Source organism: Bombus vosnesenskii, unplaced genomic scaffold (assembly GCF_011952255.1).
Source record: "Bombus vosnesenskii isolate JDL3184/JDL3185 unplaced genomic scaffold, Bvos_JDL3184-5_v1.1 scf7180000013272, whole genome shotgun sequence".
Classification (NCBI taxonomy): Eukaryota; Metazoa; Arthropoda; class Insecta; order Hymenoptera; family Apidae; genus Bombus; species Bombus vosnesenskii.
Window position 1 is genome coordinate 5,038,807 of NW_022882930.1, and position 15,865 is coordinate 5,054,671.

The following is a 15,865-nucleotide window of genomic DNA, read 5'->3' on the forward strand; positions in this document are numbered from 1 at the left end:
ATTACTAATACCACTACTTGAAATTGAATACTATGAAATTTAAATGTCTTATTTATCTTTTATATTACTTGTATTATTTATAATTATTATCATTTTGTTTTTATCCAATTGTCAGATATTATTTTTAAACATATATATATATGAAGTATTTATAGCAATAAAAGAGGTATAGATATATATGTATATTTTATCCTTTATTGATGTAAATTTTATGTGAAATATACTTTATATGACAATATTGTATCATTCCAAACATATGAAGAAATCGAAATAGATTCCGTAAATCCGATTTAAATGTATAAAAATCGTAAATTGTTTTATTAGTTGAAAAAATAATATGATAAATGAAAACTAACCAAACGCTGTCAACGTTGACATGTTTTTAAGGTATTGGTAGCACTGCTTCGTCCCTTGCCCTTCATTGTTGCTATTTAGTACCCGGTGTGTTTGCGTTTTTCATTGCTTCTTGCGTAAAGTTTTACCATAGATTTTTACCAATCCGACGAGAGTCGACAGAAATAATTTAGCGACCAAAAGAAAGCGGAGAGGCTAGCGCAGGAGGTGAAGATGGATAATTTAGAGGAGGTATTGCAAGCACTTGACGAATTTCAGAAAGTGCGTCCAAGTGAGATACCTCGAGAACTCGAGGATTATTTGTGTTGGGTTGCGAAAACCGGTGATCCTGTTTATCAGTGGTCACTGATCAAAACATTGTTCAGGGAGAAACTGACACGCGTGATGACTGAATTTTACGAAAGTTGTCCGACACTTGACCTAGCACCGTGTCCGAATGTCGAACATTTCAATTATGACACGATGAAAAGCAATCTCCTCGAACGTTTGGAATCATTTGCAAACGCCCCATTTACTATTCAACGAATTTGTGAGCTATTAACAGTACCTCGTAAGGAGTACAACAGGGTTGACAAGTTCATGAGAGCTATTGAGAAGAATATTTTGGTTGTTTCCACTAGAGAACCTGGACCACTATCTAGAAGGAACGAGAATGGTGATGGTATGGTTAATGGATCTGTAGATGAAGATGCATCTGTAACACAGCCTCCTCAAGATGTAGAGATGGAATATTGGGAAAAAGATTGTCCTTCCACAGTTACAATTAGTGTGCATACTGTTGAAAATGAAACACCTTTGTTACATACTGTTGTACCAACCAATGACATAATAAAACACGTATTTGGTTTCCAAAAACCTTCACATGAGAAAGTAGAATCAACATCTTCTAAGTCCGACATTGTGGTATCTAATTCCATACCAACTACTTCAGAATTTTCTGGTGTATCCAATTTGAATTCTCAAGCACAAACACAGGATTCACAGATTGGACCTACGATGCAAAACATGTCAACCATTGTTCCTGAAACTTCTGGAATTATTAGTGATGTTTCAGAAGCAATTATGAACGAGGACACCAGTTCTCAGCCTAGCTTAGAGTTAGAAAATGAAGGAGGAGATCCTGCAGACTCCTCAAGGAAATTGCAAACTACTTTTCAGACTAAAGATTTCAGTTCAAATGAGAATAAATCATCGAAGTTTTATGTAGATAATTCTAAAGTGAATGAGAAGACAGAGATGGAGACAATGTCAATACATGTACAAGAAGATTCAAGTAAAAGTAATGATATATTGGTTAAGTCAGATGTTGAAATCAAAACGGTATTGGACAACAAAGAATCAGTTAATCCAGTTGTTGAAAATCTTTTAAATACTAATGAAAATTTGGAAAGCACAATAAAGTTAGGTACGGAAGTAGGAAACATTCAATCAATTATCAATACATCTGGTTCAAACAAGGAATCATTAACATTAAAAAATAACAATATGGGAAGTACATCTACAACAAATAATTCAGAACAATCTACAAATAATTTAATTTTATCTACTGATAATGTAAATACAGAAGAAACTATAAATACATCAGAAGATATGTCTGTAGATGTAGAGAATCTAAAGGAACAAAGTAAAGAAGTAGAATTAATAAAAGATTCAAAACCTTTAGTGGAGGAACCATGTTCTAAAGCTAACACAATAAAAAATTTTAATTGTAACCAGGAAAAAGATAATTTAACTATCACAGAAACTGTAGAAGATGAGAACAAGATGAGAGTGATGAAGTCCATAGTACCTGATCCAATTCCTATTGTCGAAGAACCAAGAGACTCAGAATGTATTAATGTAAAGGAAGATATCTCACCAATTGTTGAAATAACAGAAGAATCAGAAAATCAAAATCCTACGATAACATGTCAATCAGAACACAAAGAAAAAATGTCTATTGAAGATAGTAATGTAGCGCAATTACAAGGTAATAATATAACTTCTATCAGAAATAAAATAGAGGATAGTGACACAGTAATAGAAAATGTCATGAGTAAAAAAGGACAGGAAGCAGTGGAACTAATGGAAGTAGATGAAGAAGAAACATTATCCGTATTTCAACAGGATGATGAACCCATGGAGCAAGAGGCAGTACAATCATCTAGAAGTTAATAACGTGTAAGAAGAAGGTTCTATTCACTTATTTTTAATATTTGATTTTTATTATAACAGAAAACATGAAGAAGAACAAATACTGAAAAAACGATTGTTTACATTACAAAATTTTTTATTGTAGTTCAAACATGATTTATATATGACTTCTCTTAAGTGATTTGATACATAAGTCGTATAAAGAGATATTGTAAGATTTACAAGAAATTCTCTAATCATATGTTCTTTACCATTTCATTAACTTTATAATTACCATTAAATCAGGTAAATTTTGGAATTGTACAGAGATGTGTTCATATGAATTTCTAAGCTCCTGTAGAAAGCAAAACACTACCTATTTCCAGAACATTATAATATTAATGACCAGTTTTGACCATGGTTTTATTTCAAATTAATTTATAAACAAGCTTAACAGTAAATTTATGCAGATAAAGTTTCTACTTAGAATGTGGCTGTGTTTGTAACTGAAGCACATAAAATTTTTACATGGCTTGTAACAAATATAACATGTGATATAAACAAAGAAACATTTTAAACATACATTTTGGTGCTTTGCAATATATTTTACTGACAAATAGGGAGCATAAATCCAATCATTGTGGACTAAATCAATTACTGATCTTACATAAAAAGATGTCTCAAAATTTTATTAATTGAGAAATAATTCTCAACATAAAAGATGCACTGGGTCTTTGAAATTAATACTTATTAGACATATTTCTATAAAGATGACTGATCAATTGTATTAAGCATAGATGAGATCAAACCATAGATTCCATTTAACGATTCAAGTTGAAATTGATAAAAAAAGATGCCTTTATTATATACATCTCCTATATAGAAAAGGGTAAAACATAGTAAGAATAAAATGTTTGTCTTTTCTAGTTGGAGAAATGAATGATACTGCTCTCTTTATGTCTTGCTGCGTTTTCCTAGAAATGTAACAGTTGAATAATTGTCAGATAATACAAATATGGCAATATTCTCTTTTCTGTTAAAATGGAGATTATATTACCGGCTTGTGTAATTTAATAATCAGCCTAGTTTAATTACAACAACAATTTGCTTCTGGTCATATGTTTTTATTGAATATTTTTATGCAGACACAAGTCTAGAGATGGTTTATCTTAAAAATAATTATAATAACAATATATTAATTTAAATACAACATAGATCAATGATATAATACATTGATATAACTTAAAATAGCAGTGTATATTATTTTATAGAAAATATATTAAAAATTATTACCAAATAGTAATTATTTACAATACCTGCCTTATTCCTTAGATTAAAAAAATATATATATATAATTTTGTGATTAAATCACAGCTTGATGTAGTAATTGTTTGTGTTTTATAAATTATTTAAGCACACCATATAAACATGTATTAGGTCTCATTTCTAAAATGTTTAATTTGTCTTTGGTGAGATTTTTTTTCACTCTTTGTGAAAATGATTTATATATACACAAAATATGGTTTTAAAATTTCATAAGAAATAGAACATGATATAGATAAAAGTTACGAATATTTAAAAACCATAATTACAGAATAAAACATTGTATTTCAGAAATTAAATTAATAAATTTATTAATCATTTATTACAGATGCTATTTTCAATAACCTTTGTACATTATTTTTATAGATTATTAAGTATTTCTTAGTATTTCTGGTTTACTGAACACATTAATCATTAATTATTGGTGATTTTTATTAAACTCCAGAAATTAAGCAAAGGTTTGATGTTGAACTAACTTATGAAAATAACTGTCCTTTAAGCTCACAAGTTCTTTATAAGTTCCCGTTTCCGTTACTTGCCCTTCTTTCAAAACAATGACTTTATCTGCATTTTTTATTGTACTTAATCTGTGAGCTATGGTTAGAACTGTCCGTCCTTGAACAGCTTTTTCTAAAGCTTTCTGTACATAATGTTCACTCTCTGCATCTAATGCACTTGTAGCTTCATCCAAGATTAAGATTTTAGGCTCCTAAGTACAAATAATTCTGAATTACTAGTTTTTATTGGACAATTTTTATCTCAGTAATGCTCTTACCTTTATTAAAGCCCTAGCGATAGCAACTCTTTGCCTTTGTCCACCACTAAGAGTAATACCCCGTTCTCCAACTAATGTATCTAAACCATCTGGCATATTTTTTGTAAATTCTAAAACGTGTGCATATTTTGCAACTTCTTCTACATCATGTTTTACTGAATCTGTTGCTCCATATAATATGTTCTCTCTTATTGTACCACTAAAGAGAATAGGTTCCTGAGAAACTATACTGATCTGTGATCTCACCCATGCTGGGTTAAGAGATTGAAGATCATGTTTGTCCAAAAGTATAGATCCTAAATTGGGATCATAAAGTCTCAATAAGAGTGAAGCTATTGTAGACTTTCCAGAACCTGATGCTCCAACGATAGCAATTACCATACATGGTGGGATTTTTAAACTGAAGTTTTTCAAAACCCATGTATTTCTTCTTGTAGGATAAGCAAAATTGACATTTTGGAATTCAATATCACCGGATAACTGCTTTTCCAGAATTTTACCACCTTGAATTGGTATTGTTGGCTCTCTTTCAATCAATTCAGCTAAACGCATATTTGCGCCTAATGCTTTATTTAATTCACTATAAAATGAAGATAAGCCATTTAAAGATATTGCAACATACACTGCATACATTAAGAATGCGCTTAAGCTTCCAACTGTAAGAGAAGAATCGGAAACCATAGCCCCACCATAATATAAAACAGACAAGATAATCACATTTCCAGAAAAACCAGTTAATCCAAAAAATATCCCTCTGCATAAACTTTCCTTATAACAAATTTTAAGCACATTGTCTAGCTGGGAATTATAATAATTGGATTCATTTATTTCTTTTGAAAAAGCTTTTACTGTTCTTATATTGCTAATTCTCTCTTCAGCAATTGTATTTAGTTCTGCTAAATTATTTTGCATGTCTTTAGAAATCTTCTTTAAATAGCGACCACATACTATGGCTAAACCTGCAACTGGTGGCACGATAGTTAGACCAATTATGGCCAATTTAGGCGAAGCATAAAGCATCATTGATATCCCACAAATACTCATAAAAGTAGAACGTAATCCATCTGATATGTTACTTGTTAATGCTTGGCTAACAAGTTGTGTATCTCCTGAAATTAATTAACAATATGAAAGATTGATACATATATAAAAGAATTTTTAAAAAGTTAAGAGTTATACCAGACAATCGACCAACAAATTCTCCTGTATTACATTTATCAAAAACTGCTATTTCTTGTCGAAGAATGGCAGCATACAATTGTTTTCTTAAAGATTGCGTAATCCTATGTCCAGTAGTAGACATTAAATATATTCTGCAGAAATTGCATAGAGCTCCAATAACAAATACTCCAAACAAAATAATGCACAATTGATTAAGGTTTTTCTTCGTATCTTCTTTGTCACTTGCATAAATAATATCAATTAATTTTCCTAAAGAAAATGGTACTACCATTGTTATAGTAGATGAAATTAATAAAAAGGTAATAGCACCGAATAACCTCCATTTCTCAGGTACTGCTAGGACAATTAAATTTTTTAATTCTGACGTTTCTCTTTTTTTTGTGGTAAATCGTACTGTAGAGTTTAAACTTTTGGTTTTTATAGCATTCGTTGTATGACATCTTAAAATTGAAAATATAGGGCTCTTTCTACTAAATCTGATTGATGGCGTTAAACACGTATAAAATAACTGTTTATGTGTGATCATTGATTTGCGAAATTTTATTCTTTGTGAAGAAATGCTTCTTGTAAATAACCTCCAAACGAGTACCATGTTTTTTAGTACGTTTATCAACTAAGCAATTCACAAAATGAAAAGTCATTAAAACTTGTGTTTCATCGTTAATGATGTAAGATTGATGAATGTTATGACACTTTCAGAGTGAACAATAGGTAAATTGAATATATTATAATCTATTAATATCAAAAGCTATATTTGAAATATTTTTCAATACATGTTTATAAAACTTTAGTTTGATGTTAATAATTATTGATTGACAATTTGTTTTAATTTCATAATCAATTTAAAATCAGCTGTACATTGAAAAACTACTCTGTAATCACGTGACTTGATAGACAATGAATGAACCGTGTGTAAATTTGATGTGAAAGAACATTTTGTGTGGTTGATTTTAGTGTATTTATTTATTTCTCATCGTATGGTATGAACTATACTCATGCATATGTTCTAATATACATATTATGTATATGTATGTTCATATATCTGTAGTCAATATAGAAGATATAAATAAATATAAAATTTATATGCTGATATATATTATGTATTTAATAAAAATAGAACTTTAAAGTTTTATTTTATAAAGTTAAAAAATTACAACATTAATTTAAAGTCAGGAATCTTAAAACAAAATGAACTAACTTTTGGAATATATGATTAATAAATACTTTATAGCATGATTTACATAAACTGTATGACAGATATAAGAAAAAGTTAAAATTGACATGAATTTAATATTGTTGATTTAATGTTTGAAATATTTATTTTTGTTAAAAAATATATTGAATAATTTATGAATTAGTTTGTACTTTTTTTATATTTCTATGTAGTTTTAAGATTATAAACTATGTTTAAATTAGAAATAATAGATAACGTAAATGCATCCTATATCAAGAGGAGTGGGGGAAATGTCCTAAAGCGCACAATTTAGTTGAGCATCCCATATTAACCAATGTAGAGGTTATAAACTTAAGATAATTCTTTCGAAAGGCGCACTATCTCATTGTTTTTCTATATTTATCACAAATTCACTGAATTAATGGCATTGAACTAATTTAGTTATTTGTGTGTACACGACACACAGATTTTCATTCGTAATTTATTTCACTTGTAATTGGTGTGCATCAAAACATGAAGAATATATATGACAGACGTACTGTAATAATGTGATTGAAAACACATTGAAAACTTTAATCATCAAGAAATTTAAAGGAGTCATAACAATCATGAAAATGGTTCATCATAACGCAAAATTCGTGTGATGTCAAATAGGTATATAAGAGATAACACTACTTTACATTTCCTCTTAACCCCTTTCAATGTTTAAAAATGTCATCTTTTTAGATATCATTACGAGAATATTTATAAAAGTACTATCGTAGAAGTGGCATCTGTAAATTTTTAACAATGTCGAGTACACTTGTACAACAATTTGTTCAGAGACTTAAATCCAGGAATGAAGAAATACGTAACAAAGCAGCTAGAGACCTGTGTCTCTATGTTAAAACAGAACTACGCGAAGCATCACAGGAAGAAATTACAGCTTTTATGGATGAATTTAATCACCACATATTTGAGATGGTATCTGGGTCAGATGTAAATGAAAAAAAGGGTGGGATCTTAGCCATAGTTTGCCTTATTGGAGCTGATGTAGGGAATATTAACACAAGAACTATAAGATTTGCAAATTATTTAAGGAATTTATTACCTTCTAATGATGTGGGTGTTATGGAGTTAGCTGCGAAAACAGTTGGTAAACTAGCATTAGTTTCTGGTACTTATACAGCAGAATATGTAGAATTTGAAGTAAAGCGTGCCTTTGAATGGCTTGGTGGTGATAGACATGAAGGTAAAAGACATGCTGCTGTCCTTGTCTTAAGAGAACTTGCTGTTTCTATGCCTACATATTTTTTTCAACAAGTGACACCATTTTTCGAACTCATATTTAATGCAATACGTGATCCAAAACCTGTAATAAGAGAAGGCGCTGTTGAAGCATTGAGGGCTGCTTTGGTTGTCACTGCACAGAGAGAAACAGCAAAACAAATGCACAAGTCACAATGGTACAAGCAATGTTATGATGAAATAGTGTCAGGATTTGAAGAAGTGTATACCAGAGAAAGAGGAGTAAATAGAGATGATAGAATACATGGTTCACTGCTGGTATTGAATGAATTGCTAAGATGTAGTAACATTCAGTGGGAGAGAAATTATGAAACGTTAATGGAACGACTAAATTGTTCTACCCAACAAAATGAAAACGATATATTATCGTTGATGCCGCGATTAAAAACAACGATAGTGTCTAAGTGGTCTAGTTCTTCTCAAAATTCTACCAATTCTCAACAAACATTATATCCAGCACATGAATCTGCAGTATGTCGTTGTTTAATGCAAGAAAGATTAGATGATATTTATAATGATGTAATGAACCAGAGAATGTCTAGAAATCCACATATCCAACATGCTCTTATGATGTTGTTACCTAGGCTTGCAGCATTTAATAAAGAAAAATTTACGAAAGATCACTTGAGAGAATCATTAACGTATCTTTTAATGACTTTACGTAGTAGAGAGAAAGATCGATATGCCGCATTTACTACAATTGGACTTATAGCAGTTGCGGTAGAAGATTCGATAAATCCCTATCTTTCAAAAATTATGGAAGTGATCAAGAATTTGTTACCTTCTAAGGAAATGTCTACTAAGAAACGTGGAGCATCTTTGGAACCTGCAGTATTCGTTTGTATTACTTTACTCGGACATGCGGTAAAACAAGTAATAGCTGCAGATGTGAGAGATCTGTTAGAATCTATGTTACAGACTGGATTAAGTCCCATTCTTACAACATCTCTCAGGGAACTAGCTCACAGTGTACCATCATTGAAACCTGATATATCTCAAGGACTTTTACGAATGTTATCTCAAGTTTTGATGCAGAAACCCTTAAGACATCCTGGTGCACCATGGACTGCAACTAGTCCTATCTCTGGACCTCCCACTGAAGTGGATATTCCATCTACAGTTTTAGCATTGAAGACTCTTGGAACCTTTAATTTTGATGGCAATCCACTTTTACAGTTTGTAAGGCGATGTGCCGACCATTTTCTTACGTCTGAACAAGCAGAAGTTCGATTAGAGGCTGTAAGAACATGTTCACGATTGTTGCGATTAGCGTTAAATCAACCTGGACCAACAGTAACTAATACTGTCTCTACTGTTCTTGGAAAATTGTTAGTTGTGGGCATAACAGACACAGATCCTGATGTAAGACTCTGGGTTTTAGCTTCCCTAGATGACTCATTTGATATTCATTTGGCACAAGCAGAAAATCTTTCTGCATTATTTATTGCAATGAATGATGAAATGTTCGAAATAAGAGAATTAGCAATCCGCACAATCGGACGATTAAGCACGATGAATCCAGCATACGTTATGCCCTCTCTTCGTAAAACACTTATTCAATTTTTAACAGAATTAGAACACTCAGGTATGGGTCGTAACAAGGAGCAAGCTGCACGAATGTTGGATCATCTGGTCGTCAGTGCGCCAAGACTTATTCGACCATACATGGAACCCATCCTGAAAGTCCTTGTCCCAAAGTTAAAGGAACCTGAATCTAATCCTGGTGTGATTCTAGCTATACTACGCGCTATTGGTGATCTAGCGGAAGTTAATGGTGCTGAAATGCAACAATGGATGCCTGAGCTCCTCTGTATATTGCTGGAGATGCTAGTCGACGCAAGTTCTCCAGAAAAAAGGGGAGTTGCTTTATGGGTCCTTGGTCAACTAGTTGGAAGCACAGGACATGTTGTTAAACCATATATGCAATATCCTTCATTACTAGATGTATTGATAAATTTCTTAAAAACAGAGCAACAATTAATTATTAGAAGAGAAACTATAAGAGTTCTTGGATTATTAGGTGCTTTGGATCCATATAAACATAAGATGAATCTTGGTCAGATTGACTCTCAATTGGATACTCTCACTTCTATGGCTGATACTAAAAGTGAAACTGAAAACACACAAGATTTAACTACTAGCGAAATGTTAGTGAATATGTCCTCGTCAACTTTAGAAGAATATTATCCAGCTATCGCAATTGCAACGCTTATGAGAATTATCCGTGATCCGACGTTATCGCAGCATCATACTATGGTGGTTCAAGCTGTAACCTTTATATTTAAAAGTTTAGGTATTAAATGTGTTCCATATATCTCTCAAGTGATGCCGAGCTTCCTTAATGTGGTTCGTACAGCAGATGTTAACTTTCGAGAGTTCCTGTTTCAACAACTGGCTGTCCTTATTGCCATTGTGAAGCAGCATATTAGAAATTATTTAGACGATATATTTAATTTAATTAAAGAATTTTGGACTGTGAATAGTCCATTACAGAGCACGCTGATACTTTTAGTTGAACACATTGCTGTAGCATTAGGTGCAGAATTTAAAATATACTTACCTCAATTGATGCCACAAATATTAAGAGTTTTAACGCATGACACAAGTAAGGATAGATGGGTCACAGTGAAGCTTCTTCAAGCACTCCAAAAATTTGGAAATAATCTAGACAATTATCTTCATCTAGTTTTACCACCAATTGTAAAATTATTCCATGCCACTGATTGCCCAATAACTGTGAACAAAGTGGCGCTTGAAACTGTTGATCATTTAGCAGATACATTGGATTTCACAGATTTTGCATCTAGAATCGTGCATCCTTTGGTACGGACTTTGGATCAGTGTCCAGAGCTACGAAATACGGCGATGGACACATTATGCGCGTTAGTGATACAATTAGGGAAAAAATATCAGATCTTTATCTTATTAGTACAGAAAGTTATGACGAAGCATAAAATTGTTAATTCGCGTTACGATGTTCTAATTGATAAAATTTTGACAGAGACTACCGTTGCTGACGGCGAAGATTATCTCTTAATGAGACATCGACATGCAAGAAACAAAAACCGTGACTTATCTTTGACACCGTCTGACACGACTACGATTAAAAGATTACATGTATCCGCTTCGAATCTTCAAAAAGCCTGGACTGCAACGAGAAGAGTTTCAAAGGACGATTGGCTGGAATGGCTAAGAAGTTTGTCGATAGGTTTGCTCAAAGAATCACCGTCACCTGCATTAAGATCATGTTGGGCTCTTGCACAAACCTATTCTCAATTACCGAGAGACTTATTTAATGCTGCTTTCGTTTCCTGTTGGACTGAATTAGACGACACGTACAAAGCGGAGCTTATACAAACTTTACAACAAGCATTAATGGTTCCTGATCTTCCAGAGATAACACAGACGATCTTAAACCTAGCAGAATTCATGGAACATTGTGATAAGGGGCCATTACCTTTGGATAATAAAATTTTGGGTGAAAGAGCAATGCACTGTAGAGCTTATGCAAAGGCATTACATTATAAAGAAGACGAGTTTCACAAAAGCAGAAATAGCAATGTTTTTGAATCTTTAATTTCTATCAATAACAAACTTCAACAAAAAGAAGCTGCAGAAGGTTTACTGGAATATGTTATGAATCAAAATAATCAACAAGACTTAAAAGTGCAAATTCGTTGGTATGAAAAATTGCATAATTGGGATAAAGCTTTGCAATTGTACAGAGAAAGATTAGAAAGCAACTCTACGGATGTAGAGTCAACTCTAGGTGAAATGCGTTGTTTAGAAGCTCTTGGGGAATGGGGACAATTGCACGATGTCGCTACGAAACAGTGGTCACATCAAAGCGACGAAACCAAGCAGAGAATGGCTAGAATGGCAGCGGCTGCAGCATGGGGTTTAAATCAGTGGGAAAGTATGGAAAAATATGTCTCCTTGATACCAAAGGATACTCAAGATGGCGCCTTTTATAGAGCTGTTTTAGCAATTCATGATGAACAATATGATATTGCTCATCAGCTAATTGATAGTGCTAGAGATTTATTAGACACAGAATTGACTGCCATGGCTGGTGAAAGTTATCAGAGGGCTTATAATGCCATGGTGGAGGTCCAGAAGTTAGCAGAACTAGAGGAAGTAATACAATTTAAATTGGTCCCAGAAAGAAGATCCACTATTAAATCCATGTGGTGGGAAAGGCTTCAAGGTGGGCAGAGGATAGTTGAAGACTGGCAAAAGATTATACAGGTTCACACACTGGTAGTTTCACCCCAGGATGATATGTATACATGGTTAAAATACGCTAGTCTCTGCAGGAAAAGTGGCAGTTTAATGTTATGTCACAAAACATTAGTTATGTTGCTTGGAACAGATCCTTCTTTAACTCCTGATCAGCCATTACCAACCACTCATCCTCAAGTGACATTCGCTTATTGCAAGCACATGTGGGTGGCAAATAAACGCGAAGAAGCGTACAATCAGTTGCAAAGATTTGTGCAGATGTCTTTACAACCGACGACTGTGTCGGTGGTAAATCAAGAAGATGAGAAACAACAAGAAGTAAGAAAACGATTACTTGCTAGATGTTATTTGAAGCTTGGAGAATGGTTGGAAGCTTTGCAGGGCATAAATGAACATTCTATTCCGGCGGTGCTATCTTATTATGCTGCAGCTACAGAACACGATCCTACTTGGTACAAAGCATGGCATGCTTTTGCATATACTAACTTTGAAACGGTTTTATTTTATAAACATCAACAAGGCGATTCGAATAATGAGAACATTCCAGGAAACGGAACTCGCGGTAATCTTTCTAGTTCACAATACATATCTCAATTTACTGTACCAGCAGTTGAAGGGTTTTTCAGATCTATTAATCTTTCCCATGGTAATTCTTTGCAAGATACACTTCGTTTGTTGACCTTATGGTTTGATTATGGTCAGTGGCCAGAAGTGTATGAAGCTATCGTCGAAGGTATCCGTTTAATCGAAATCAATACTTGGCTACAAGTAATTCCGCAACTTATAGCAAGGATAGATACACCCAGAGCTTTAGTTGGTAGATGTATACATCATCTCTTGATAGATATTGGAAAAACACATCCTCAAGCCTTGGTCTATCCTTTGACTGTAGCGTCGAAAAGCGCCAGTCATGCCAGAAAGACTGCCGCCAATAAAATTCTTAAAAGTATGTGCGAACATAGCCCAACTCTGGTGCAACAAGCAATGATGGCTAGTGATGAATTAATCAGAGTCGCGATTCTCTGGCATGAATTGTGGCATGAAGGGCTGGAAGAAGCCAGCAGATTATATTTCGGTGAAAGAAACGTTCGGGGAATGTTTGATACGTTAGAGCCCTTACATGCAATGTTAGAGAGAGGCCCACAGACTTTAAAAGAAACATCTTTCAATCAAGCTTACGGCAGAGATTTAATGGAGGCACAAGAATGGTGTCGCAGATATAAAGCTTCGCGCAATGTCCGTGATTTGAATCAAGCTTGGGATTTGTATTATCACGTTTTTAGGAGGATATCTCGACAGTTACCGCAGCTAACTAGTTTAGAACTTCAGTATGTCAGTCCAAAATTACTTCTTTGTAGGGATTTAGAATTGGCCGTGCCAGGCAGCTATAGTCCTGGACAACCAATAGTTAGGATAGCAAGTATACATAGTTCCATGCAAGTGATAACAAGCAAACAGCGACCGCGAAAATTATGTATAAAAGGTCAGCTATCTTTGAATTTCATTAGTTAATTTAATATGTAATTAATCATTGAACGCATTAAACATTTTAAATATTTAACGTTTGTAGGTAGCAATGGTAAAGATTACATGTTCCTTTTGAAAGGACATGAAGATCTCAGACAGGATGAACGAGTAATGCAATTATTTGGTCTAGTCAATACCCTCCTGTTGCATGATCCAGATACCTTTAGAAGAAATCTTACTATCCAAGTAAGTATATCAAAATATTGAAAAGCCTATAATATTATTTCACAATGTAGAATTTTATTAACTAGATTTTATATTCAGAGGTATGCTGTAATTCCACTATCCACAAATAGTGGTTTGATTGGTTGGGTACCACATTGTGATACATTACATACATTAATTAGAGATTACAGAGAAAAAAAGAAAATACTACTAAACATAGAACATAAGATAATGTTAAGAGTAAGTACATAATACTATATATATGTTATCCTGTTTTAGTTAATTTAATTACAAGTTGATTTACAGATGGCACCGGGTTATGACCATCTTATGCTCATGCAAAAGGTTGAAGTGTTCGAACATGCCCTTGAGCATACACATGGTGATGATTTGTCACGACTTCTTTGGTTAAAATCACCGTCAAGTGAAGTATGGTTTGATCGTAGAACAAATTACACTCGTTCTCTCGCTGTAATGTCTATAGTAGGATATATTCTTGGCCTTGGTGATCGACATCCATCTAATTTGATGTTGGATCGTTTAAGTGGGAAAATATTGCACATTGACTTCGGAGATTGCTTCGAAGTAGCCATGACTCGTGAGAAGTTTCCCGAGAAAATTCCGTTCCGGCTAACAAGAATGTTAATCAATGCAATGGAAGTAACGGGAATCGAGGGCACGTACAGAAGAACTTGTGAATCAGTAATGTCAGTCTTACATCGTAACAAAGATAGTTTGATGGCAGTGCTAGAAGCATTTGTTTATGATCCTTTGTTAAACTGGCGGTTGATGGACAATGCCGCATTAAAAGGTAAAAGATCTGATGCCCAAGGAATGAGTGCCAGTAGTAATCAAGAGCACAGCGATGTATTAGATTCTCTTACCGCCACATTACCAAAGAAAGGAGTACCATGTAGCGTTGAAAATGGAGGTAAATTATTTATCTTGATAAAATTCAAGTTTTTGTAGTCTATGAAACAGAAAGAATAATGATAATTAAAAATTTGCATGTAAATAATAAAATATGTGAAAAAATAAATTGGACTTATTATTACTGTAGGTGATACTAATCAACCAGAAGCATTGAACAAAAAAGCTCTTACCATCATAACAAGAGTAAGGGATAAATTAACTGGACGTGATTTCTCTCACGAAGAAACACTGAGTGTCCAACGCCAAGTTGATCTTTTAATTCAGCAAGCTACTAATAACGAGAATTTGTGTCAATGTTACATTGGATGGTATTTTTTTATTACTTTATTTACAATATATTACATATAAATATTAAATATAATTTTATAATTATTTATTAATTATATAATATAATGTATTGTTATATGTTAATGAAATCATATTTAATTTACAGGTGCCCTTTCTGGTAAATATGAATTTTCGTAGACGAGGACCTTAATGTGTATGATGTGCAGTCTCGTTCCTGTTTTTGCATTTTTTATTATTAAGAAATAATTATATGTAGTATCATACCATTAGATCATATTGTACATATATAAGCTATATTATTATATTGATTGTATATAATACTCATGTTATTCCTGCTTATAAAGTACAATGTACATTAGAAAAAACACGCTTTAGAAACCATATGATAATCAATTTTTATGTAAACATGAAAAGATCTACTCAGGAATAAGATTATAGTAACAATATTTTTTTCTTAAGGATTGTCTTTGTATTTATTGAAATTTGTATAGGAACTGATATCT

General features: G+C 33.0%; 3 protein-coding genes across 5 annotated transcripts; 2 read left to right on the forward strand and 1 right to left on the reverse strand.

The window, feature by feature from the left end:
* Positions 1–298: 298 nt before the first annotated feature.
* On the forward strand, positions 299–3,763 carry LOC117231411 (serine/threonine-protein phosphatase 4 regulatory subunit 2). The gene has a single exon (XM_033489840.1). It carries the CDS (start codon positions 568–570, stop codon positions 2,506–2,508), a length of 1,941 nt encoding a protein of 646 aa, XP_033345731.1. The 5' UTR covers positions 299–567; the 3' UTR covers positions 2,509–3,763.
* Positions 3,764–4,054: 291 nt separating this feature from the next.
* Positions 4,055–6,443, reverse strand: LOC117231410 (ATP-binding cassette sub-family B member 10, mitochondrial). The gene is made up of 3 exons (XM_033489839.1): positions 5,744–6,443; positions 4,565–5,673; positions 4,055–4,498 (listed from the first exon to the last, which is right to left on the reverse strand). Exons 1-3 carry the CDS (start codon positions 6,336–6,338, stop codon positions 4,238–4,240), a joined length of 1,965 nt encoding a protein of 654 aa, XP_033345730.1. The 5' UTR covers positions 6,339–6,443; the 3' UTR covers positions 4,055–4,237.
* LOC117231408 (serine/threonine-protein kinase mTOR) lies at positions 6,365–15,820 on the forward strand. 3 transcript variants are annotated; one of them, XM_033489835.1, is made up of 8 exons: positions 6,365–6,457; positions 7,387–7,574; positions 7,647–13,932; positions 14,020–14,162; positions 14,241–14,381; positions 14,448–15,072; positions 15,202–15,382; positions 15,508–15,820. In XM_033489835.1, exons 3-8 carry the CDS (start codon positions 7,710–7,712, stop codon positions 15,521–15,523), a joined length of 7,329 nt encoding a protein of 2,442 aa, XP_033345726.1. In that variant the 5' UTR covers positions 6,365–6,457; positions 7,387–7,574; positions 7,647–7,709; the 3' UTR covers positions 15,524–15,820. The 3 variants fall into 3 exon arrangements, with proteins under 3 accessions (XP_033345726.1, XP_033345727.1, XP_033345728.1); XM_033489836.1 differs by lacking the exon at positions 6,365–6,457 and adding an exon at positions 6,628–6,726; XM_033489837.1 differs by lacking the exons at positions 6,365–6,457; positions 14,448–15,072; positions 15,202–15,382; positions 15,508–15,820 and having other exon boundaries at positions 7,078–7,574; positions 14,228–14,326.
* The last annotated feature ends 45 nt before the right edge of the window (positions 15,821–15,865 follow it).

Bases quoted from the DNA above. Each gene is read 5' to 3' on its own strand.
- LOC117231410 (XM_033489839.1), bottom strand. From the start codon at position 6,338: ATGGTACTCGTTTGGAGGTTATTTACAAGAAGCATTTCTTCACAAAGA. The intron at 5,674-5,743 runs GTATAACTCTTA...AATTAATTTCAG, and splicing joins ATTTGTTGGTCGATTGTCTG to GAGATACACAACTTGTTAGC. The intron at 4,499-4,564 runs GTAAGAGCATTA...ATTTGTACTTAG, and splicing joins TCGCTAGGGCTTTAATAAAG to GAGCCTAAAATCTTAATCTT.
- LOC117231411 (XM_033489840.1), top strand. From the start codon at position 568: ATGGATAATTTAGAGGAGGTATTGCAAGCACTTGACGAATTTCAGAAA.
- LOC117231408 (XM_033489835.1), top strand. From the start codon at position 7,710: ATGTCGAGTACACTTGTACAACAATTTGTTCAGAGACTTAAATCCAGG. The intron at 13,933-14,019 runs GTCAGCTATCTT...TAACGTTTGTAG, and splicing joins GCGAAAATTATGTATAAAAG to GTAGCAATGGTAAAGATTAC. The intron at 14,163-14,240 runs GTAAGTATATCA...TTTTATATTCAG, and splicing joins GAAGAAATCTTACTATCCAA to AGGTATGCTGTAATTCCACT.